Source organism: Engystomops pustulosus, chromosome 11 (genome assembly GCF_040894005.1).
Source record: "Engystomops pustulosus chromosome 11, aEngPut4.maternal, whole genome shotgun sequence".
NCBI lineage: Eukaryota > Metazoa > Chordata > Amphibia > Anura > Leptodactylidae > Engystomops > Engystomops pustulosus.
This window is the reverse complement of record NC_092421.1, coordinates 90228600-90255192: the sequence shown is the minus strand read 5'-3', so window position 1 is coordinate 90255192 and position 26593 is coordinate 90228600. Positions and strand designations below refer to the sequence as shown.

Sequence of the window (26593 nt, the reverse complement as noted above, 5' to 3'; positions counted from 1 at the left end):
TAGTAGTTATATTCCTGTACATAGGGGGCAGTATTATAGTAGTTATATTCCTGTACATAGGAGGCAGTATTATAGTAGTTATATTCCTGTACATAGGGGGCAGTATTATAGTAGTTATATTCTTGTACATAGGGGGCAGTATTATAGTAGTTATATTCCTGTACATAGGGGGCAGTATTATAGTAGTTATATTCCTGTACATAGGGGGCAGTATTATAGTAGTTATATTCCTGTACATAGAGGCAGTATTATAGTAGTTATATTCCTGTACATAGGGGGCAGTATTATAGTAGTTATATTCTTGTACATAGGGAGCAGTATTATAGTAGTTATATTCTTGTACATAGGAGGCAGTATTATAGTAGTTATATTCTTGTACATAGGGGGCAGTATTATAGTAGTTATATTCCTGTACATAGGGGGCAGTATTATAGTAGTTATATTCCTGTACATAGGGGGCAGTATTATAGTAGTTATATTCCTGTACATAGGGGGCAGTATTATAGTAGTTATATTCTTGTACATAGGGGGCAGTATTATAGTAGTTATATTCTTGTACATAGGAGGCAGTATTATAGTAGTTATATTCCTGTACACAGGGGGCAGTATTATAGTAGTTATATTCTTGTACATAGGGGGCAGTATTATAGTAGTTATATTCCTGTACATAGGGGGCAGTATTATAGTAGTTATATTCCTGTACATAGGGGGCAGTATTATAGTAGTTATATTCCTGTACATAGGGGGCAGTATTATAGTAGTTATATTCCTGTACATAGGGGGCAGTATTATAGTAGTTATATTCCTGTACATAGGAGGCAGTATTATAGTAGTTATATTCCTGTACATAGGGGGCAGTATTATAGTAGTTATATTCTTGTACATAGGGGCAGTATTATAGTAGTTATATTCTTGTACATAGGGGGAGTATTATAGTAGTTATATTCCTGTACATAGGAGGCAGTATTATAGTAGTTATATTCTTGTACATAGGGGGCAGTATTATAGTAGTTATATCCCTGTACATAGGAGGCAGTATTATAGTAGTTATATTCTTGTACATAGGAGGCAGTATTATAGTAGTTATATTCCTGTACATAGGGGGCAGTATTATAGTAGTTATATTCCTGTACATAGGGAGCAGTATTATAGTAGTTATATTCCTGTACATAGGGGGCAGTATTATAGTAGTTATATTCTTGTACATAGGGGGCAGTATTATAGTAGTTATATTCCTGTACATAAGGGGCAGTATTATAGTAGTAATATTCCTGTACATAGGGGGTAGTATTATAGTAGTTATATTCTTGTACATAGGGGGCAGTATTATAGTAGTTATATTCCTGTACATAGGGGGCAGTATTATAGTAGTAATATTCCTGTACATAGGGGGCAGTATTATAGTAGTTATATTCCTGTACATAGGGGGCAGTATTATAGTAGTTATATTCCTGTACATAGGGGGCAGTATTATAGTAGTTATATTCCTGTACATAGGAGGCAGTATTATAGTAGTTATATTCCTGTACATAGGGGGCAGTATTATAGTAGTTATATTCTTGTACATAGGGGGCAGTATTATAGTAGTTATATTCTTGTACATAGGGGGCAGTATTATAGTAGTTATATTCCTGTACATAGGAGGCAGTATTATAGTAGTTATATTCCTGTACATAGGGGGCAGTATTATAGTAGTTATATTCTTGTACATAGGGGGCAGTATTATAGTAGTTATATTCTTGTACATAGGGGGCAGTATTATAGTAGTTATATTCTTGTACATAGGGGGAGTATTATAGTAGTTATATGCTTGTACATAGGGGCAGTATTATAGTAGTTATATTCCTGTACATAGGAGGCAGTATTATAGTAGTTATATTCTTGTACATAGGGGGCAGTATTATAGTAGTTATATTCCTGTACATAGGGGGCAGTATTATAGTAGTAATAATCCTGTACATAGGGGGCAGTATTATAGTAGTTATATTCCTGTACATAGGGGGCAGTATTATAGTAGTTATATTCCTGTACATAGGAGGCAGTATTATAGTAGTTATATTCCTGTACATAGGGGGCAGTATTATAGTAGTTATATTCTTGTACATAGGGGGCAGTATTATAGTAGTTATATTTTTGTACATAGGGGGCAGTATTATAGTAGTTATATTCCTGTACATAGGGGGCAGTATTATAGTAGTTATATTCCTGTACATAGGGGGCAGTATTATAGTAGTTATATTCCTGTACATAGGGGGCAGTATTATAGTAGTTATATTCCTGTACATCGGGGGCAGTATTATAGTAGCTATATTCCTGTACATAGGGGGCAGTATTATAGTAGTTATATTCCTGTACATAGGGGGCAGTATTATAGTAGTTATATTCCTGTACATAGGAGGCAGTATTATAGTAGTTATATTCCTGTACATAGGGGGCAGTATTATAGTAGTTATATTCTTGTACATAGGGGGCAGTATTATAGTAGTTATATTCTTGTACATAGGGGGAGTATTATAGTAGTTATATTCCTGTACATAGGAGGCAGTATTATAGTAGTTATATTCTTGTACATAGGGGGCAGTATTATAGTAGTTATATCCCTGTACATAGGAGGCAGTATTATAGTAGTTATATTCCTGTACATAGGGGGCAGTATTATAGTAGTTATATTCCTGTACATAGGGGGCAGTATTATAGTAGTTATATTCCTGTACATAGGGAGCAGTATTATAGTAGTTATATTCCTGTACATAGGGGGCAGTATTATAGTAGTTATATTCTTGTACATAGGAGGCAGTATTATAGTAGTTATATTCCTGTACATAGGGGGCAGTATTATAGTAGTTATATTCCTGTACATAGGGAGCAGTATTATAGTAGTTATATTCCTGTACATAGGGGGCAGTATTATAGTAGTTATATTCCTGTACATAGAGGCAGTATTATAGTAGTTATATTCCTGTACATAGGGGGCAGTATTATAGTAGTTATATTCTTGTACATAGGGAGCAGTATTATAGTAGTTATATTCTTGTACATAGGGGCAGTATTATAGTAGTTATATTCCTGTACATAGGGGGCAGTATTATAGTAGTTATATTCTTGTACATAGGGGGCAGTATTATAGTAGTTATATTCTTGTACATAGGGGGCAGTATTATAGTAGTTATATTCCTGTACATAGGGGGCAGTATTATAGTAGTTATATTCCTGTACATAGGAGGCAGTATTATAGTAGTTATATTCCTGTACATAGGGGGCAGTATTATAGTAGTTATATTCCTGTTCATAGGGGGCAGTATTATAGTAGTTATATTCTTGTACATAGGAGGCAGTATTATAGTAGTTATATTCTTGTACATAGGGGGCAGTATTATAGTAGTTATATTCTTGTACATAGGGGGCAGTATTATAGTAGTTATATTCTTGTACATAGGGGGCAGTATTATAGTAGTTATATCCCTGTACATAGGGGGCAGTATTATAGTAGTTATATTCCTGTACATAGAGGGCAGTATTATAGTAGTTATATTCTTGTACATAGGGGGCAGTATTATAGTAGTTATATTCTTGTACATAGGGGGCAGTATTATAGTAGTTATATTCCTGTACATAGGAGGCAGTATTATAGTAGTTATATTCCTGTACATAGGGGGCAGTATTATAGTAGTTATATTCTTGTACATAGGGGGCAGTATTATAGTAGTTATATTCCTGTACATAGGGGCAGTATTATAGTAGTTATATTCTTGTACACAGGGGGCAGTATTATAGTAGTTATATTCTTGTACATAGGGGACAGTATTATAGTAGTTATATTCTTGTACATAGGGGGCAGTATTATAGTAGTTATATTCTTGTACATAGGGGGCAGTATTATAGTAGTTATATTCCTGTACATAGAGGGCAGTATTATAGTAGTTATATTCCTATACATAGGGGGCAGTATTACAGTAGTTATATTCTTGTACATAGGGGACAGTATTACAGTAGTTATATTCTTGTACATAGGGGGCAGTATTATAGTAGTTATATTCCTGTACATAGGGGACAGTATTATAGTAGTTATATTCCTGTACATAGGGGGCAGTATTTTAGTAGTTATATTCCTGTACATAGGGGGCAGTATTATAGTAGTTATATTCTTGTACATAGGGGGCAGTATTATAGTAGTTATACTCTTGTACATAGGGGGCAGTATTATAGTAGTTATATTCCTGTACATAGGGGGCAGTATTATAGTAGTTATATCCCTGTACATAAGGGGCAGTATTATAGTAGTTATATTCCTGTACATAGGGGCAGTATTATAGTAGTTATATTCCTGTACATAGGGGACAGTATTATAGTAGTTATATTCCTGTACATAGGGGGCAGTATTATAGTAGTTATATTCTTGTACATAGGGGGCAGTATTATAGTAGTTATATCCCTGTACATAGGAGGCAGTATTATAGTAGTTATATTCTTGTACATAGGGGGCAGCATTATAGTAGTTATATTCCTGTACATAGGGGGCAGTATTATAGTAGTTATATTCCTGTACATAGGAGGCAGTATTATAGTAGTTATATTCCTGTACATAGGGGGCAGTATTATAGTAGTTATATTCCTGTACATAGGGGGCAGTATTATAGTAGTTATATTCCTGTACATAGGAGGCAGTATTATAGTAGTTATATTCCTGTACATAGGAGGCAGTATTATAGTAGTTATATTCTTGTACATAGGAGGCAGTATTATAGTAGTTATATTCCTGTACATAGGGGGCAGTATTATAGTAGTTATATTCCTGTACATAGGGGGCAGTATTATAGTAGTTATATTCCTGTACATAGGGGCAGTATTATAGTAGTTATATTCTTGTACATAGGGGACAGTATTATAGTAGTTATATTCCTGTACATAGGAGGCAGTATTATAGTAGTTATATTCTTGTACATAGGGGGCAGTATTATAGTAGTTATATTCTTGTACATAGGGGTAGCATTATAGTAGTTATATTCTTGTACATAGGGGGCAGTATTATAGTAGTTATATTCCTGTACATAGGGGGCAGTATTATAGTAGTTATATCTCTGTACATAGGGGCAGTATTATAGTAGTTATATTCTTGTACATAGGGGGCAGTATTATAGTAGTTATATCCCTGTACATAGGAGGCAGTATTATAGTAGTTATATTCCTGTACATAGGGGGCAGTATTATAGTAGTTATATTCTTGTACATAGGGGGCAGTATTATAGTAGTTATATTCCTGTACATAGGGGGCAGTATTATAGTAGTTATATTCCTGTACATAGGGGGCAGTATTATAGTAGTTATATTCTTGTACATAGGGGGCAGTATTATAGTAGTTATATTCCTGTACATAGGGGCAGTATTATAGTAGTTATATTCCTGTACATAGGGGGCAGTATTATAGTAGTTATATTCCTGTACATAGGGGGCAGTATTATAGTAGTTATATTCCTGTACATAGGGGGCAGTATTATAGTAGTTATATTCCTGTACATAGGGGGCAGTATTATATTAGTTATATTCTTGTACATAGGGAGCAGTATTATATTAGTTATATTCTTGTACATAGGGAGCAGTATTATAGTAGTTATATTCTTGTACATAGGGGGCAGTATTATAGTAGTTATATTCTTGTACATAGGGGGCAGTATTATAGTAGTTATATTCTTGTACATAGGGGGCAGTATTATAGTAGTTATATTCCTGTACATAGGGGGCAGTATTATAGTAGTTATATTCTTGTACATAGGGGGCAGTATTATAGTAGTTATATTCCTGTACATAGGGGGCAGTATTATAGTAGTTATATTCTTGTACATAGGGGGCAGTATTATAGTAGTTATATTCTTGTACATAGGGGGCAGTATTATAGTAGTTGTATTCCTGTACATAGGGGGCAGTATTATAGTAGTTATATTCTTGTACATAGGGGGCAGTATTATAGTAGTTATATTCTTGTACATAGGGGGCAGTATTATAGTAGTTATATTCCTGTACATAGGGGGCAGTATTATAGTAGTTATATTCCTGTACATAGGGGGCAGTATTATAGTAGTTATATTCTTGTACATAGGGGGCAGTATTATAGTAGTTATATTCTTGTACATAGGGGGCAGTATTATAGTAGTTATATCCTTGTACATAGGAGGCAGTATTATAGTAGTTGTATTCCTGTACATAGGGGGCAGTATTATAGTAGTTATATCCTTGTACATAGGGGGCAGTATTATAGTAGTTATATTCTTGTACATAGGGGGCAGTATTATAGTAGTTATATTCCTGTGCATAGGGGGCAGTATTATAGTAGTTATATTCCTGTACATAGGGGGCAGTATTATAGTAGTTATATTCCTGTACATAGGGGGCAGTATTATAGTAGTTATATTCTTGTACATAGGGGCAGTATTATAGTAGTTATATTCTTGTACATAGGGGGCAGTATTATAGTAGTTATATTCTTGTACATAGGGAGCAGTATTATAGTAGTTATATTCTTGTACATAGGAGGCAGTATTATAGTAGTTATATTCCTGTACATAGGGAGCAGTATTATAGTAGTTATATTCCTGTACATAGTGGGCAGTATTATATTAGTTATATTCTTGTACATAGGGAGCAGTATTATAGTAGTTATATTCTTGTACATAGGAGGCAGTATTATAGTAGTTATATTCTTGTACATAGGGAGCAGTATTATAGTAGTTATATTCTTGTACATAGGGGGCAGTATTATAGTAGTTATATTCTTGTACATAGGGGGCAGTATTATAGTAGTTATATTCCTGTACATAGGGGGCAGTATTATAGTAGTTATATTCCTGTACATAGGGGGCAGTATTATAGTAGTTATATTCCTGTACATAGGGGGCAGTATTATAGTAGTTATATTCTTGTACATAGGGGGCAGTATTATAGTAGTTATATTCTTGTACATAGGGGGCAGTATTATAGTAGTTATATTCTTGTACATAGGGGGCAGTATTATAGTAGTTATATTCCTGTACATAGGGGGCAGTATTATAGTAGTTATAGTCCTGTACATAGGGGGCAGTATTATAGTAGTTATATTCCTGTACATAGGGGGCAGTATTATAGTAGTTATATTCCTGTACATAGGGGGCAGTATTATAGTAGTTATATTCCTGTACATAGGGGGCAGTATTATAGTAGTTATATTCCTGTACATAGGGGGCAGTATTATAGTAGTTATATTCTTGTACATAGGGGGCAGTATTATAGTAGTTATATTCTTGTACATAGGGGGCAGTATTATAGTAGTTATATTCTTGTACATAGGAGGCAGTATTATAGTAGTTATATTCCTGTACATAGGGGGCAGTATTATAGTAGTTATATTCTTGTACATAGGGGGCAGTATTATAGTAGTTATATTCCTGTACATAGGGGGCAGTATTATAGTAGTTATATTCCTGTACATAGAGGCAGTATTATAGTAGTTATATTCCTGTACATAGGGGGCAGTATTATAGTAGTTATATTCTTGTACATAGGGAGCAGTATTATAGTAGTTATATTCTTGTACATAGGGGCAATATTATAGTAGTTATATTCCTGTACATAGGGGGCAGTATTATAGTAGTTATATTCTTGTACATAGGGGGCAGTATTATAGTAGTTATATTCTTGTACATAGGGGGCAGTATTATAGTAGTTATATTCCTGTACATAGGGGGCAGTATTATAGTAGTTATATTCCTGTACATAGAGGCAGTATTATAGTAGTTATATTCCTGTACATAGGAGGCAGTATTATAGTAGTTATATTCCTGTACATAGGGGGCAGTATTATAGTAGTTATATTCTTGTACATAGGGGGCAGTATTATAGTAGTTATATTCCTGTACATAGGGGGCAGTATTATAGTAGTTATATTCTTGTACATAGGGGGCAGTATTATAGTAGTTATATTCCTGTACATAGGGGGCAGTATTATAGTAGTTATATTCCTGTACATAGGGGGCAGTATTATAGTAGTTATATTCCTGTACATAGGGGGCAGTATTATAGTAGTTATATTCTTGTACATAGGGGGCAGTATTATAGTAGTTATATTCTTGTACATAGGGGGCAGTATTATAGTAGTTATATTCCTGTACATAGGAGGCAGTATTATAGTAGTTATATTCCTGTACATAGGGGGCAGTATTATAGTAGTTATATTCCTGTACATAGAGGCAGTATTATAGTAGTTATATTCCTGTACATAGGGGGCAGTATTATAGTAGTTATATTCTTGTACATAGGGGGCAGTATTATAGTAGTTATATTCCTGTACATAGGGGGCAGTATTATAGTAGTTATATTCCTGTACATAGGGGGCAGTATTATAGTAGTTATATTCCTGTACATAGGGGGCAGTATTATAGTAGTTATATTCTTGTACATAGGGGGCAGTATTATAGTAGTTATATTCTTGTACATAGGGGGCAGTATTATAGTAGTTATATTCTTGTACATAGGAGGCAGTATTATAGTAGTTATATTCCTGTACATAGGGGGCAGTATTATAGTAGTTATATTCTTGTACATAGGGGGCAGTATTATAGTAGTTATATTCCTGTACATAGGGGGCAGTATTATAGTAGTTATATTCCTGTACATAGAGGCAGTATTATAGTAGTTATATTCCTGTACATAGGGGGCAGTATTATAGTAGTTATATTCTTGTACATAGGGAGCAGTATTATAGTAGTTATATTCTTGTACATAGGGGCAGTATTATAGTAGTTATATTCCTGTACATAGGGGGCAGTATTATAGTAGTTATATTCTTGTACATAGGGGGCAGTATTATAGTAGTTATATTCTTGTACATAGGGGGCAGTATTATAGTAGTTATATTCCTGTACATAGGGGGCAGTATTATAGTAGTTATATTCCTGTACATAGGAGGCAGTATTATAGTAGTTATATTCCTGTACATAGGGGGCAGTATTATAGTAGTTATATTCCTGTACATAGGGGGCAGTATTATAGTAGTTATATTCTTGTACATAGGGGGCAGTATTATAGTAGTTATATTCTTGTACATAGGGGGCAGTATTATAGTAGTTATATTCTTGTACATAGGGGGCAGTATTATAGTAGTTATATTCCTGTACATAGGGGGCAGTATTATAGTAGTTATATTCCTGTACATAGGGGGCAGTATTATAGTAGTTATATTCCTGTACATAGAGGCAGTATTATAGTAGTTATATTCCTGTACATAGGGGGCAGTATTATAGTAGTTATATTCTTGTACATAGGGAGCAGTATTATAGTAGTTATATTCTTGTACATAGGGGCAGTATTATAGTAGTTATATTCCTGTACATAGGGGGCAGTATTATAGTAGTTATATTCTTGTACATAGGGGGCAGTATTATAGTAGTTATATTCTTGTACATAGGGGGCAGTATTATAGTAGTTATATTCCTGTACATAGGGGGCAGTATTATAGTAGTTATATTCCTGTACATAGAGGCAGTATTATAGTAGTTATATTCCTGTACATAGGAGGCAGTATTATAGTAGTTATATTCCTGTACATAGGGGGCAGTATTATAGTAGTTATATTCCTGTACATAGGGGGCAGTATTATAGTAGTTATATTCTTGTACATAGGGGGCAGTATTATAGTAGTTATATTCCTGTACATAGGGGGCAGTATTATAGTAGTTATATTCCTGTACATAGAGGCAGTATTATAGTAGTTATATTCCTGTACATAGGGGGCAGTATTATAGTAGTTATATTCTTGTACATAGGGAGCAGTATTATAGTAGTTATATTCTTGTACATAGGGGGCAGTATTATAGTAGTTATATTCTTGTACATAGGGGGCAGTATTATAGTAGTTATATTCTTGTACATAGGGGGCAGTATTATAGTAGTTATATTCTTGTACATAGGGGGCAGTATTATAGTAGTTATATTCTTGTACATAGGGGGCAGTATTATAGTAGTTATATTCCTGTACATAGGGGGCAGTATTATAGTAGTTATATTCCTGTACATGTGGGGCAGTATTATAGTAGTTATATTCTTGTACATAGGGGGAGTATTATAGTAGTTATATTCCTGTACATAGGGGGCAGTATTATAGTAGTTATATTCCTGTACATAGGGGGCAGTATTATAGTAGTTATATTCCTGTACATAGGAGGCAGTATTATAGTAGTTATATTCCTGTACATAGGGGGCAGTATTATAGTAGTTATATTCTTGTACATAGGGGGCAGTATTATAGTAGTTATATTCTTGTACATAGGGGGCAGTATTATAGTAGTTATATTCCTGTACATAGGGGGCAGTATTATAGTAGTTATATTCCTGTACATGTGGGGCAGTATTATAGTAGTTATATTCTTGTACATAGGGGGAGTATTATAGTAGTTATATTCCTGTACATAGGGGGCAGTATTATAGTAGTTATATTCCTGTACATAGGGGCAGTATTATAGTAGTTATATTCTTGTACATAGGGGGCAGTATTATAGTAGTTATATTCCTGTACATAGGGGCAGTATTATAGTAGTTATATTCCTGTACATAGGGGGCAGTATTATAGTAGTTATATTCTTGTACACAGGGGGCAGTATTATAGTAGTTATATTCTTGTACATAGGGGACAGTATTATAGTAGTTATATTCTTGTACATAGGGGGCAGTATTATAGTAGTTATATTCTTGTACATAGGGGGCAGTATTATAGTAGTTATATTCCTGTACATAGAGGGCAGTATTATAGTAGTTATATTCTTGTATATAGGGGGCAGTATTATAGTAGTTATATTCCTGTACATAGAGGGCAGTATTATAGTAGTTATATTCTTGTACATAGGGGGCAGTATTATAGTAGTTATATTCTTGTACATAGGAGGCAGTATTATAGTAGTTATATTCTTGTACATAGGGGGCAGTATTATAGTAGTTATATTCTTGTACATAGGGGGCAGTATTATAGTAGTTATATTCTTGTACATAGGGGGCAGTATTATAGTAGTTATATCCCTGTACATAGGGGGCAGTATTATAGTAGTTATATTCCTGTACATAGAGGGCAGTATTATAGTAGTTATATTCTTGTACATAGGGGGCAGTATTATAGTAGTTATATTCTTGTACATAGGGGGCAGTATTATAGTAGTTATATTCCTGTACATAGGAGGCAGTATTATAGTAGTTATATTCCTGTACATAGGGGGCAGTATTATAGTAGTTATATTCTTGTACATAGGGGGCAGTATTATAGTAGTTATATTCCTGTACATAGGGGCAGTATTATAGTAGTTATATTCTTGTACACAGGGGGCAGTATTATAGTAGTTATATTCTTGTACATAGGGGACAGTATTATAGTAGTTATATTCTTGTACATAGGGGGCAGTATTATAGTAGTTATATTCTTGTACATAGGGGGCAGTATTATAGTAGTTATATTCCTGTACATAGAGGGCAGTATTATAGTAGTTATATTCTTGTACATAGGGGGCAGTATTATAGTAGTTATATTCCTATACATAGGGGGCAGTATTACAGTAGTTATATTCTTGTACATAGGGGACAGTATTACAGTAGTTATATTCTTGTACATAGGGGGCAGTATTATAGTAGTTATATTCCTGTACATAGGGGACAGTATTATAGTAGTTATATTCCTGTACATAGGGGGCAGTATTTTAGTAGTTATATTCCTGTACATAGGGGGCAGTATTATAGTAGTTATATTCTTGTACATAGGGGGCAGTATTATAGTAGTTATACTCTTGTACATAGGGGGCAGTATTATAGTAGTTATATTCCTGTACATAGGGGGCAGTATTATAGTAGTTATATCCCTGTACATAAGGGGCAGTATTATAGTAGTTATATTCCTGTACATAGGGGCAGTATTATAGTAGTTATATTCCTGTACATAGGGGACAGTATTATAGTAGTTATATTCCTGTACATAGGGGGCAGTATTATAGTAGTTATATTCTTGTACATAGGGGGCAGTATTATAGTAGTTATATCCCTGTCCATAGGAGGCAGTATTATAGTAGTTATATTCTTGTACATAGGGGGCAGCATTATAGTAGTTATATTCCTGTACATAGGGGGCAGTATTATAGTAGTTATATTCCTGTACATAGGAGGCAGTATTATAGTAGTTATATTCCTGTACATAGGGGGCAGTATTATAGTAGTTATATTCCTGTACATAGGGGGCAGTATTATAGTAGTTATATTCCTGTACATAGGAGGCAGTATTATAGTAGTTATATTCCTGTACATAGGAGGCAGTATTATAGTAGTTATATTCTTGTACATAGGAGGCAGTATTATAGTAGTTATATTCCTGTACATAGGGGGCAGTATTATAGTAGTTATATTCCTGTACATAGGGGGCAGTATTATAGTAGTTATATTCCTGTACATAGGGGCAGTATTATAGTAGTTATATTCTTGTACATAGGGGACAGTATTATAGTAGTTATATTCCTGTACATAGGAGGCAGTATTATAGTAGTTATATTCTTGTACATAGGGGGCAGTATTATAGTAGTTATATTCTTGTACATAGGGGTAGCATTATAGTAGTTATATTCTTGTACATAGGGGGCAGTATTATAGTAGTTATATTCCTGTACATAGGGGGCAGTATTATAGTAGTTATATCCCTGTACATAGGGGCAGTATTATAGTAGTTATATTCTTGTACATAGGGGGCAGTATTATAGTAGTTATATCCCTGTACATAGGAGGCAGTATTATAGTAGTTATATTCCTGTACATAGGGGGCAGTATTATAGTAGTTATATTCTTGTACATAGGGGGCAGTATTATAGTAGTTATATTCCTGTACATAGGGGGCAGTATTATAGTAGTTATATTCCTGTACATAGGGGGCAGTATTATAGTAGTTATATTCTTGTACATAGGGGGCAGTATTATAGTAGTTATATTCCTGTACATAGGGGCAGTATTATAGTAGTTATATTCTTGTACATAGGGGGGCAGTATTATAGTAGTTATATCCCTGTACATAGGGGGCAGTATTATAGTAGTTATATTCCTGTACATAGGGGGCAGTATTATAGTAGTTATATTCTTGTACATAGGGGGCAGTATTATAGTAGTTATATTCCTGTACATAGGGGACAGTATTATAGTAGTTATATCCCTGTACATAGGGGGCAGTATTATAGTAGTTATATCCCTGTACATAGGGGGCAGTATTATAGTAGTTATATTCCTGTACATAGGGGGCAGTATTATAGTAGTTATATTCTTGTACATAGGGGGCAGTATTATAGTAGTTATATTCCTGTACATAGGGGGCAGTATTATAGTAGTTATATTCCTGTACATAGGGGGCAGTATTATAGTAGTTATATTCCTGTACATAGGAGGCAGTATTATAGTAGTTATATTCTTGTACATAGGGGGCAGTATTATAGTAGTTATATTCCTGTACATAGGAGGCAGTATTATAGTAGTTATATTCCTGTACATAGGGGGCAGTATTATAGTAGTTATATTCTTGTACATAGGGGGCAGTATTATAGTAGTTATATCCCTGTATATAGGGGGCAGTATTATAGTAGTTATATCCCTGTACATAGGGGGCAGTATTATAGTAGTTATATTCCTGTACATAGAGGCAGTATTATAGTAGTTATATTCCTGTACATAGGGGGCAGTATTATAGTAGTTATATTCCTGTACATAGGGGGCAGTATTATAGTAGTTATATTCTTGTACATAGGGGGCAGTATTATAGTAGTTATATTCTTGTACATAGGGGGCAGTATTATAGTAGTTATATTCCTGTACATAGGGGACAGTATTATAGTAGTTATATTCTTGTACATAGGGGGCAGTATTATAGTAGTTATATTCTTGTACATAGGGGGCAGTATTATAGTAGTTATATTCTAGTACATAGGGGGCAGTATTATAGTAGTTATATTCCTGTACATAGGGGGCAGTATTATAGTAGTTATATTTTTGTACATGGTTTGGGGTCACCGCATTAGAAAGGTTGAGAACCACTGATCTATACCCTGAGGGGGGCCACATGATGTGGAGATACTGGTATATAGACCCCCCCCCAGGTCACACCATCTATACCCTGAGGGGGGTCACATGATGTGGAGATACTGGCAGGGCCGGCGCTATGGGGAAGGGGAGAATCTCTTCTTTCATATGAATCTTGAATTGTGTTTCTAGGTGCCAGGGATCCAGAGATATTCAGGTTTAAAGTGAGAATATCAGGTGCCATTTTATATATAACAATCACTCCCGACGGCAGATTAATAGTTCTCTGTTATATATTCTGTTTCCTTAGAAACACAAATTTAGATTCATATAAAAGAGGAGACTTTCTTCTTTCAGTGAGTTTCTATGTATCGCAGAGCCAGAGATGCAGCCCCCTGAAGTGTCCCCCCTCCAGATTCTTAGCTATCAGGCTACAGTACCGGGAGAATTTGCTGCACACACGAGCTGCTGCTCCTCACAGATAATGGAGTTTCTAGTTATTAGAGTTTTAGTGATATTGTGAACTCTATTACATTTAGGAGATGTGAAGGGAAATATTTTCTGTTTGGAAAACATTTTTTGCCATCAAAGTCAAATTTAAACTATTTTTTTTTTAATAAATTTTTTGAGTTTGAATCAAAATTGCATGAAGGCGCCGCTGTCTATAAACTCTTTAATGCAATTTTGAAAATGGGGCCCGAAGAAAATATGTGTTTTGTTGGGTTACTTAAATTTTTTTTTTTTGCTGTTATTTCGATTTTCTTTTTAAACGCCAAAATTGTAAAAATTGCTCTGGTCAATAACGCGACAAAATATCCAGAAATACCTGACTGTGGAATTCCCGGGTGCAGCTGCCTCTCACCTCTCTCCTGTCTATAGATCTATCTCCTGTAACATTTATATATCTGGCTTTTCCTCTACTTCTCTTGTCCTGTGTCTATCTCTCATATCCATCTCCTGTATATATCATCTATCATATTTATCTTCTATCATAATAACTAATAATTCTTTATATAGCGCACACAGATTACACAGAGCTGCCAAATCAGTCCCTGTCCCCATGGGGCTCACAATCTATGCAACCAACCAGGAATTTTTTGGAGTGTGGGAGGACACCTGAGGACCCAGAGGAAAACCACACAAACATACAAACTCTTTGCCGATGATGACCAGTGCAGCAAGGCTGTAGTGCTAACCACGGAACCACTGCTGCCTATCATCTCCCTATCATCTGTTTATCGCCTTCCATATTACAGTTTGTTTTACCATACTAAAGAGAGCCACTTACCGACTTGTCATAAAATTGTTTTATTTTGGGGCCCCACTTTTAGTTTTGCCCAGGGCCCCAATTTGTCTAGAACCGGCCCTGGCTAATGGTATATAGAACCCCCCCCAGGTCACACGATCTATACCCTGAGGGGGGGGGGCTATAGTTCTGCTGCGGACAGATTCCCCTAATAATGTAACGGGGCAGATTTACTTACGTGGTCCTGTCGCGATCCCGCGGTGCGTTCTCCGCCGAGGATTCGGGTCTTCCGGCGATTCACTAAGGTTGTGCGCCCAATGTCCACCAGGTGTCGTTGCTGCGCTGAGGTTCGCCGGAGTTCATCTTCTTCTTCCGGGTGCATGTAAGTGCGTGTCAAGCGACACTTTTTTATTAAAATAGCGCGATTTTTCCGAATCCATGGGTTTTGCGATGGCCACGCCCCCTGTTTTTCGTTACATGCAAGCCAGCGCCAATGCGACGCAATCCGATTGTGTGCGCCAAAAACCCGGGGCAATTCGGCGCAGTAAAATGCCGTGTCCGCAGCAGAGGCCCCCCAAATGCTGTGTCCGCAGCAGAGGCCCCCCAAATGCTGTGTCCGCAGCAGAGGCCCCCCAAATGCTGTGTCCGCAGCAGAGGCCCCCCAAATGCTGTGTCCGCAGCAGAGGCCCCCCAAATGCCGTGTCCGCAGCAGAGGCCCCCCAAATGCCGTGTCCACAGCAGAGGCCCCCCAAATGCCGTGTCCACAGCAGAGGCCCCCCAAATGCTGTGTCCACAGCAGAGGCCCCCCAAATGCTGTGTCCGCAGCTTGAACCTCTATACTCACCATGTGGCGCACACACTGCCGTGTCATACTGTATGTGCCGGGCCAGAAGAAGCCGGAGGGTAAGTATAGATTTTTTTAGATTCATGGCAGATCATCCTATAGAGCCCGGGTATGGGGGGGCATGGGCCCCCCGCCGCCTCCTCATAGATCCACCATTGCCACTAAGTCACCAGGTAGAAGATGCAGGTAGATACCAGCAGTCGCTAATGCTCAGTCTGGGTCTGGATACTATACCAGGGAGAGAGCACTGTACCACTAGGCCACCAGGATGAAGGGGACATTACTACTGGGCTACCCAGACAGGACATTATACAAATATAAGGCACTGGAGGCTGTACCACTAGGCCACCAGGATGGAGGGGACATTACTACTGGGCCACCCAGACAGGACATTATACAGAAATAAGGCACTGGAGACTGTAGCACTAGGCCACCAGGATGAAGGGGACATTACTACTGGGCTACCCAGACAGGACATTATACAGATATAAGGCACTGGAGACTGTAGCACTAGGCCACCAGGATGGAGGGGACATTACTACTGGGCCACCCAGACAGGACATTATACAGAAATAAGGCACTGGAGACTGTAGCACTAGGCCACCAGGATGAAGGGGACATTACTACTGGGCCACCCAGACCGGACATTATACAAATATAAGGCACTGGAGACTGTAGCAGTAGGCCACCAGGATGGAGGGGACATTACTACTGGGCAACCCAGACAGGACATTATACAAATATAAGGCACTGGAGACTGTAACAATAGGCCACCAGGATGGAGGGGACATTACTACTGGGCTACCCAGACAGGACATTATACAAATATAAGGCACTGGAGACTGTAGCACTAGGCCACCAGGATGAAGGGGACATTACTACTGGGCTACCCAGACAGGACATTATACAGATATAAGGCACTGGAGACTGTAGCACTAGGCCACCAGGATGGAGGGGACATTACTACTGGGCCACCCAGACAGGACATTATACACATATAAGGCACTGGAGACTGTACCACTAGACCACCAGGATGGAGGGGACATTACTACTGGGCTACCCAGACAGGACATTATACAAATATAAGGCACTGGAGACTGTAGCACTAGGCCACCAGGATGGAGGGGACATTACTACTGGGCCACCCAGACAGGACATTATACAAATATAAGGCACTGGAGACTGTAGCACTAGGCCACCAGGATGAAGGGGACATTACTACTGGGCCACCCAGACAGGACATTATACAAATATAAGGCACTGGAGACTGTACCACTAGGCCACCAGGATGAAGGGGACATTACTACTGGGCTACCCAGACAGGACATTATACAAATATAAGGCACTGGAGACTGTAGCACTAGGCCACCAGGATGGAGGGGACATTACTACTGGGCCACCCAGACAGGACATTATACAAATATAAGGCACTGGAGACTGTAGCACACGGCCACCAGGATGGAGGGGACATAACTACTGGGCTACCCAGACAGGACATTATACAAATATAAGGCACTGGAGACTGTAGCACTAGGCCACCAGGATGGAGGGGACATTACTACTGGGCTACCCAGACAGGACATTATACAAATATAAGGCACTGGAGACTGTAGCACTAGGCCACCAGGATGGAGGGGACATTACTACTGGGCCACCCAGACAGGACATTATACAAATATAAGGCACTGGAGACTGTACCACTAGGCCACCAGGATGGAGGGGACATTACTACTGGGCCACCCAGACAGGACATTATACAAATATAAGGCACTGGAGACTGTACCACTAGGCCACCAGGATGGAGGGGACATTACTACTGGGCCACCCAGACAGGACATTATACAAATATAAGGCACTGGAGACTGTACCACTAGGCCACCAGGATGAAGGGGACATTACTACTGGGCTACCCAGACAGGAAATTATACAAATATAAGGCACTGGAGACTGTAGCACTAGACCACCAGGATGGAGGGGACATTACTACTGGGCTACCCAGACAGGACATTATACAAATATAAGGCACTGGAGACTGTAGCACTAGGCCACCAGGATGGAGGGGACATTACTACTGGGCTACCCAGACAGGACATTATACAAATATAAGGCAATGGAGACTGTAGCACTAGGCCACCAGGATGAAGGGGACATTACTACTGGGCTACCCAGACAGGACATTATACAAATATAAGGCACTGGAGACTGTACCACTAGGCCACCAGGATGGAGGGGACATTACTACTGGGCTACCCAGACAGGACATTATACAAATATAAGGCACTGGAGACTGTACCACTAGGCCACCAGGATGGAGGGGACATTACTACTGGGCTACCCAGACAGGACATTATACAAATATAAGGCACTGGAGACTGTAGCACTAGGCCACCAGGATGGAGGGGACATTACTACGGGGCCACCCAGACCGGACATTATACAAATATAAGGCCCTGGAGACTGTACCACTAGGCCACCAGGATGGAGGGGACATTACTACTGGGCTACCCAGATGGGACATTATACAAATATAAGGCACTGGAGACTGTAGCACTAGGCCACCAGGATGGAGGGGACATTACTACTGGGCCACCCAGACAGGACATTATACAAATATAAGGCACTGGAGACTGTAGCACTAGGCCACCAGGATGGAGGGGACATTACTACTGGGCTACCCAGACAGGACATTATACAGATATAAGGCACTGGAGACTGTAGCACTAGGCCACCAGGATGGAGGGGACATTACTACTGGGCCACCCAGACCGGACATTATACAAATATAAGGCACTGGAGACTGTACCACTAGGCCACCAGGATGGAGGGGACATTACTACTGGGCTACCCAGACAGGACATTATACAGATATAAGGCACTGGAGACTGTAGCACTAGGCCACCAGGATGGAGGGGACATTACTACTGGGCCACCCAGACAGGACATTATACAAATATAAGGCACTGGAGACTGTAGCACTAGGCCACCAGGATGGAGGGGACATTACTACTGGGCCACCCAGACAGGACATTATACAAATATAAGGCACTGGAGACTGTAGCACTAGGCCACCAGGATGGAGGGGACATTACTACTGGGCCACCCAGACAGGACATTATACAAATATAAGGCACTGGAGACTGTAGCACTAGGCCACCAGGATGGAGGGGACATTACTACTGGGCTACCCAGACAGGACATTATACAGATATAAGGCACTGGAGACTGTAGCACTAGGCCACCAGGATGGAGGGGACATTACTACTGGGCTACCCAGACAGGACATTATACAAATATAAGGCACTGGAGACTGTAGCACTAGGCCACCAGGATGGAGGGGACATTACTACTGGGCTACCCAGACAGGACATTATACAGATATAAGGCACTGGAGACTGTAGCACTAGGCCACCAGGATGGAGGGGACATTACTACTGGGCCACCCAGACCGGACATTATACAAATATAAGGCACTGGAGACTGTAGCACTAGGCCACCAGGATGGAGGGGACATTACTACTGGGCTACCCAGACAGGACATTATACAAATATAAGGCACTGGAGACTGTAGCACTAGACCACCAGGATGGAGGGGACATTACTACTGGGCCACCCAGACAGGACATTATACAGATATAAGGCACTGGAGACTGTAGCACTAGGCCACCAGGATGGAGGGGACATTACTACTGGGCTACCCAGACAGGACATTATACAAATATAAGGCACTGGAGACTGTAGCACTAGGCCACCAGGATGGAGGGGACATTACTACTGGGCCACCCAGACAGGACATTATACAAATATAAGGCACTGGAGACTGTAGCACTAGGCCACCAGGATGGAGGGGACATTACTACTGGGCCACCCAGACAGGACATTATACAAATATAAGGCACTGGAGACTGTAGCACTAGGCCACCAGGATGGAGGGGACATTACTACTGGGCCACCCAGACAGGACATTATACACATATAAGGCACTGGAGACTGTACCACTAGACCACCAGGATGGAGGGGACATTACTACTGGGCTACCCAGACAGGACATTATACAAATATAAGGCACTGGAGACTGTAGCACTAGGCCACCAGGATGGAGGGGACATTACTACTGGGCCACCCAGACAGGACATTATACAAATATAAGGCACTGGAGACTGTAGCACTAGGCCACCAGGATGGAGGGGACATTACTACTGGGCCACCCAGACAGGACATTATACAAATATAAGGCACTGGAGACTGTAGCACTAGGCCACCAGGATGAAGGGGACATTACTACTGGGCTACCCAGACAGGACATTATACAAATATAAGGCACTGGAGACTGTACCACTAGGCCACCAGGATGGAGGGGACATTACTACTGGGCTACCCAGACAGGACATTATACAGATATAAGGCACTGGAGACTGTACCACTAGGCCACCAGGATGGAGGGGACATTACTACTGGGCTACCCAGACAGGACATTATACAAATATAAGGCACTGGAGACTGTACCACTAGGCCACCAGGATGAAGGGGACATTACTACTGGGCCACCCAGACCGGACATTATACAAATATAAGGCACTGGAGACTGTAGCACTAGGCCACCAGGATGGAGGGGACATTACTACTGGGCTACCCAGACAGGACATTATACAAATATAAGGCACTGGAGACTGTACCACTAGGCCACCAGGATGAAGGGGACATTACTACTGGGCCACCCAGACAGGACATTATACAGATATAAGGCACTGGAGACTGTACCACTAGGCCACCAGGATGGAGGGGACATTACTACTGGGCTACCCAGACAGGACATTATACAGATATAAGGCACTGGAGACTGTAGCACTAGGCCACCAGGATGGAGGGGATATTACTACTGGGCTACCCAGACAGGACATTATACAAATATAAGGCACTGGAGACTGTACCACTAGGCCACCAGGATGAAGGGGACATTACTACTGGGCTACCCAGACAGGACATTATACAAATATAAGGCACTGGAGACTGTAGCACTAGGCCACCAGGATGGAGGGGACATTACTACTGGGCCACCCAGACAGGACATTATACAAATATAAGGCACTGGAGACTGTAGCACTAGGCCACCAGGATGGAGGGGACATTACTACTGGGCCACCCAGACAGGACATTATACAGATATAAGGCACTGGAGACTGTACCACTAGACCACCAGGATGGAGGGGACATTACTACTGGGCTACCCAGACAGGACATTATACAAATATAAGGCACTGGAGACTGTAGCACTAGGCCACCAGGATGGAGGGGACATTACTACTGGGCCACCCAGACAGGACATTATACAAATATAAGGCACTGGAGACTGTACCACTAGGCCACCAGGATGAAGGGGACATTACTACTGGGCCACCCAGACAGGACATTATACAAATATAAGGCACTGGAGACTGTAGCACTAGGCCACCAGGATGGAGGGGACATTACTACTGGGCTACCCAGACAGGACATTATACAAATATAAGGCACTGGAGACTGTAACACTAGGCCACCAGGATGGAGGGGACATTACTACTGGGCTACCCAGACAGGACATTATACAAATATAAGGCACTGGAGACTGTAGCACTAGGCCACCAGGATGGAGGGGACATTACTACTGGGCTACCCAGACAGGACATTATACAGATATAAGGCACTGGAGACTGTAGCACTAGGCCACCAGGATGGAGGGGACATTACTACTGGGCTACCCAGACAGGACATTATACAAATATAAGGCAATGGAGACTGTAGCACTAGACCACCAGGATGGAGGGGACATTACTACTGGGCTACCCAGACAGGACATTATACAAATATAAGGCACTGGAGGCTGTAGCACTAGGCCACCAGGATGGAGGGGACATTACTACTGGGCTACCCAGACAGGACATTATACAGATATAAGGCACTGGAGACTGTACCACTAGGCCACCAGGATGAAGGGGACATTACTACTGGGCTACCCAGACAGGACATTATACAGATATAAGGCACTGGAGACTGTAGCACTAGGCCACCAGGATGGAGGGGACATTACTACTGGGCTACCCAGACAGGACATTATACAGATATAAGGCACTGGAGACTGCAGCACTAGGCCACCAGGATGGAGGGGACATTACTACTGGGCTACCCAGACAGGACATTATACAGATATAAGGCACTGGAGACTGTACCACTAGGCCACCAGGATGGAGGGGACATTACTACTGGGCCACCCAGACCGGACATTATACAAATATAAGGCACTGGAGACTGTAGCACTAGGCCACCAGGATGGAGGGGACATTACTACTGGGCTACCCAGACAGGACATTATACAAATATAAGGCACTGGAGACTGTACCACTAGGCCACCAGGATGGAGGGGACATTACTACTGGGCTACCCAGACAGGACATTATACAAATATAAGGCACTGGAGACTGTAGCACTAGGCCACCAGGATGGAGGGGACATTACTACTGGGCCACCCAGACAAGACATTATACAAATATAAGGCACTGGAGACTGTAGCACTAGGCCACCAGGATGGAGGGGACATTACTACTGGGCTACCCAGACAGGACATTATACAAATATAAGGCACTGGAGACTGTAGCACTAGGCCACCAGGATGGAGGGGACATAACTACTGGGCTACCCAGACAGGACATTATACAAATATAAGGCACTGGAGACTGTAGCACTAGGCCACCAGGATGGAGGGGACATTACTACTGGGCCACCCAGACAGGACATTATACAAATATAAGGCACTGGAGACTGTAGCACTAGGCCACCAGGATGGAGGGGACATTACTACTGGGCCACCCAGACAGGACATTATACAAATATAAGGCACTGGAGACTGTAGCACTAGGCCACCAGGATGGAGGGGACATTACTACTGGGCTACCCAGACAGGACATTATACAAATATAAGGCACTGGAGACTGTAGCACACGGCCACCAGGATGGAGGGGACATTACTACTGGGCCACCCAGACAGGACATTATACAAATATAAGGCAATGGAGACTGTAGCACTAGGCCACCAGGATGGAGGGGACATTACTACTGGGCTACCCAGACAGGACATTATACAAATATAAGGCACTGGAGACTGTAGCACTAGGCCACCAGGATGGAGGGGACATCACTACTGGGCCACCCAGACAGGACATTATACAAATATAAGGCACTGGAGACTGTAGCACTAGGCCACCAGGATGGAGGGGACATTACTACTGGGCCACCAGAACAGGACATTATACAAATATAAGGCACTGGAGACTGTACCACTAGGCCACCAGGATGAAGGGGACATTACTACTGGGCTACCCAGACAGGACATTATACAAATATAAGGCACTGGAGACTGTAGCACTAGGCCACCAGGATGGAGGGGACATTACTACTGGGCCACCCAGACAGGACATTATACAAATATAAGGCACTGGAGACTGTACCACTAGGCCACCAGGATGGAGGGGACATTACTACTGGGCTACCCAGACAGGACATTATACAGATATAAGGCACTGGAGACTGTAGCACTAGGCCACCAGGATGGAGGGGACATTACTACTGGGCCACCCAGACAGGACATTATACAAATATAAGGCACTGGAGACTGTACCACTAGGCCGCCAGGATGGAGGGGACATTACTACTGGGCTACCCAGACAGGACATTATACAAATATAAGGCACTGGAGACTGTAGCACTAGACCACCAGGATGGAGGGGACATTACTACTGGGCTACCCAGACAGGACATTATACAAATATAAGGCACTGGAGACTGTAGCACTAGGCCACCAGGATGGAGGGGACATTACTACTGGGCCACCCAGACAGGACATTATACAAATATAAGGCACTGGAGACTGTAGCACTAGGCCACCAGGATGGAGGGGACATTACTACTGGGCTACCCAGACAGGACATTATACAAATATAAGGTGTAGCACTAGGCCACCAGGATGGAGGGGACATTACTACTGGGCCACCCAGACAGGACATTATACAAATATAAGGCACTGGAGACTGTAGCACTAGGCCACCAGGATGGAGGGGACATTACTACTGGGCTACCCAGACAGGACATTATACAGATATAAGGCACTGGAGACTGTACCACTAGGCCACCAGGATGAAGGGGACATTACTACTGGGCTACCCAGACAGGACATTATACAAATATAAGGTGTAGCACTAGGCCACCAGGATGGAGGGGACATTACTACTGGGCCACCCAGACAGGACATTATACAAATATAAGGCACTGGAGACTGTAGCACTAGGCCACCAGGATGGAGGGGACATTACTACTGGGCTACCCAGACAGGAAATTATACAAATATAAGGCACTGGAGACTGTAGCACTAGGCCACCAGGATGGAGGGGACATTACTACTGGGCTACCCAGACAGGACATTATACAAATATAAGGCACTGGAGACTGTAGCACTAGGCCACCAGGATGGAGGGGACATTACTACTGGGCTACCCAGACAGGACATTATACAAATATAAGGCACTGGAGACTGTAGCACTAGGCCACCAGGATGGAGGGGACATTACTACTGGGCTACCCAGACAGGACATTATACAAATATAAGGCACTGGAGGCTGTAGCACTAGGCCACCAGGATGGAGGGGACATTACTACTGGGCTACCCAGACAGGACATTATACAAATATAAGGCACTGGAGGCTGTACCACTAGGCCACCAGGATGGAGGGGACATTACTACTGGGCTACCCAGACAGGACATTATACAAATATAAGGCACTGGAGACTGTAGCACTAGGCCACCAGGATGGAGGGGACATTACTACTGGGCTACCCAGACAGGACATTATACAAATATAAGGCACTGGAGGCTGTAGCACTAGGCCACCAGGATGGAGGGGACATTACTACTGGGCTACCCAGACCGGACATTATACAAATATAAGGCACTGGAGGCTGTACCACTAGGCCACCAGGATGGAGGGGACATTACTACTGGGCCACCCAGACAGGACATTATACAAATATAAGGCACTGGAGACTGTAGCACTAGGCCACCAGGATGGAGGGGACATTACTACTGGGCCTCCCAGACAGGACATTATACAAATATAAGGCACTGGAGGCTGTAGCACTAGGCCACCAGGATGGAGGGGACATTACTACTGGGCTACCCAGACAGGACATTATACAAATATAAGGCACTGGAGACTGTAGCACTAGGCCACCAGGATGGAGGGGACATTACTACTGGGCCACCCAGACAGGACATTATACAAATATAAGGCACTGGAGGCTGTAGCACTAGGCCACCAGGATGGAGGGGACATTACTACTGGGCCACCCAGACAGGACATTATACAAATATAAGGCACTGGAGACTGTACCACTAGGCCACCAGGATGAAGGGGACATTACTACTGGGCCACCCAGACAGGACATTATACAAATATAAGGCACTGGAGACTGTACCACTAGGCCACCAGGGACTGAACACAAAGAATAAGATGCTCCACTACTGGACTTCTGGACCACCAGGGCCAGCCACTGGGGAAAGGACACAGAATATCTGACATCTCTTACTTGCTTGTCCGGCAGGGGATTCCTCGCTCATCCAGGCTACTCTTGAAGTCTCCAAGCTTGAGGGGGTGCAGCGCGGGCAGGTCGGTGTCCGGTGAGAGGTCAGTGAGCGGCTGGAGGCTTCCTTCCTCCGGTAACGGGCAGCGCTCATTGCTGTGACGTCTCCGCTTCTGTCTGCGCTCACAACTAAGAGGAAGAAGAGGTCAGAGCAGGTGATGTACGTGACGAGCCCCAGGGGTGAGGGTCACAGAATAAGCCCCTGCCAGGTCTCTGCACTCAGCCGAGCGTCTAACAAACCCCCGAAAATATCGCCCCCCAGCAAAATCCTCACACGTCTGAGAGAAGAACCTGCCACCAGGACCTCATACTGCACACCGCAGCTGCTGCAGAACCTCATCATACACACCTCAGCTGCTGCAGAACCTCATCATACACACCTCAGCTGCTGCAGAACCTCATCATACACACCTCGGCTGCTGCAGAACCTCATCATACACACCTCAGCTGCTGCAGAACCTCATCATACACACCTCGGCTGCTGCAGAACCTCATCATACACACCTCAGCTGCTGCAGAACCTCATCATACACACCGCAGCTGCTGCAGAACCTCATCATACACACCTCAGCTGCTGCAGAACCTCATCATACACACCTCAGCTGCTGCAGAACCTCGTCATACACACCTCAGCTGCTGCAGAACCTCATCATACACACCTCAGCTGCTGCAGAACCTCATCATACACACCGCAGCTGCTGCAGAACCTCGTCATACACACCTCAGCTGCTGCAGAACCTCGTCATACACACCTCAGCTGCTGCAGAACCTCATCATAAACACCTCAGCTG

At 41.7% G+C, this 26593-nt stretch overlaps 1 protein-coding gene across 4 annotated transcripts in view; it reads right to left on the bottom strand.

Moving 5' to 3' along the window:
• Positions 1-26593, bottom strand: part of PIANP (PILR alpha associated neural protein) — a 161319-nt gene that overhangs the window by 39942 nt on the left and 94784 nt on the right. For all 4 annotated transcript variants that reach the window (XM_072131326.1, XM_072131323.1, XM_072131325.1 and 1 more), the window contains exon 5: positions 25749-25931. In XM_072131326.1, the coding sequence (XP_071987427.1) occupies positions 25749-25931 (183 nt within the window). The remainder of the gene's footprint in view (positions 1-25748; positions 25932-26593) is intronic.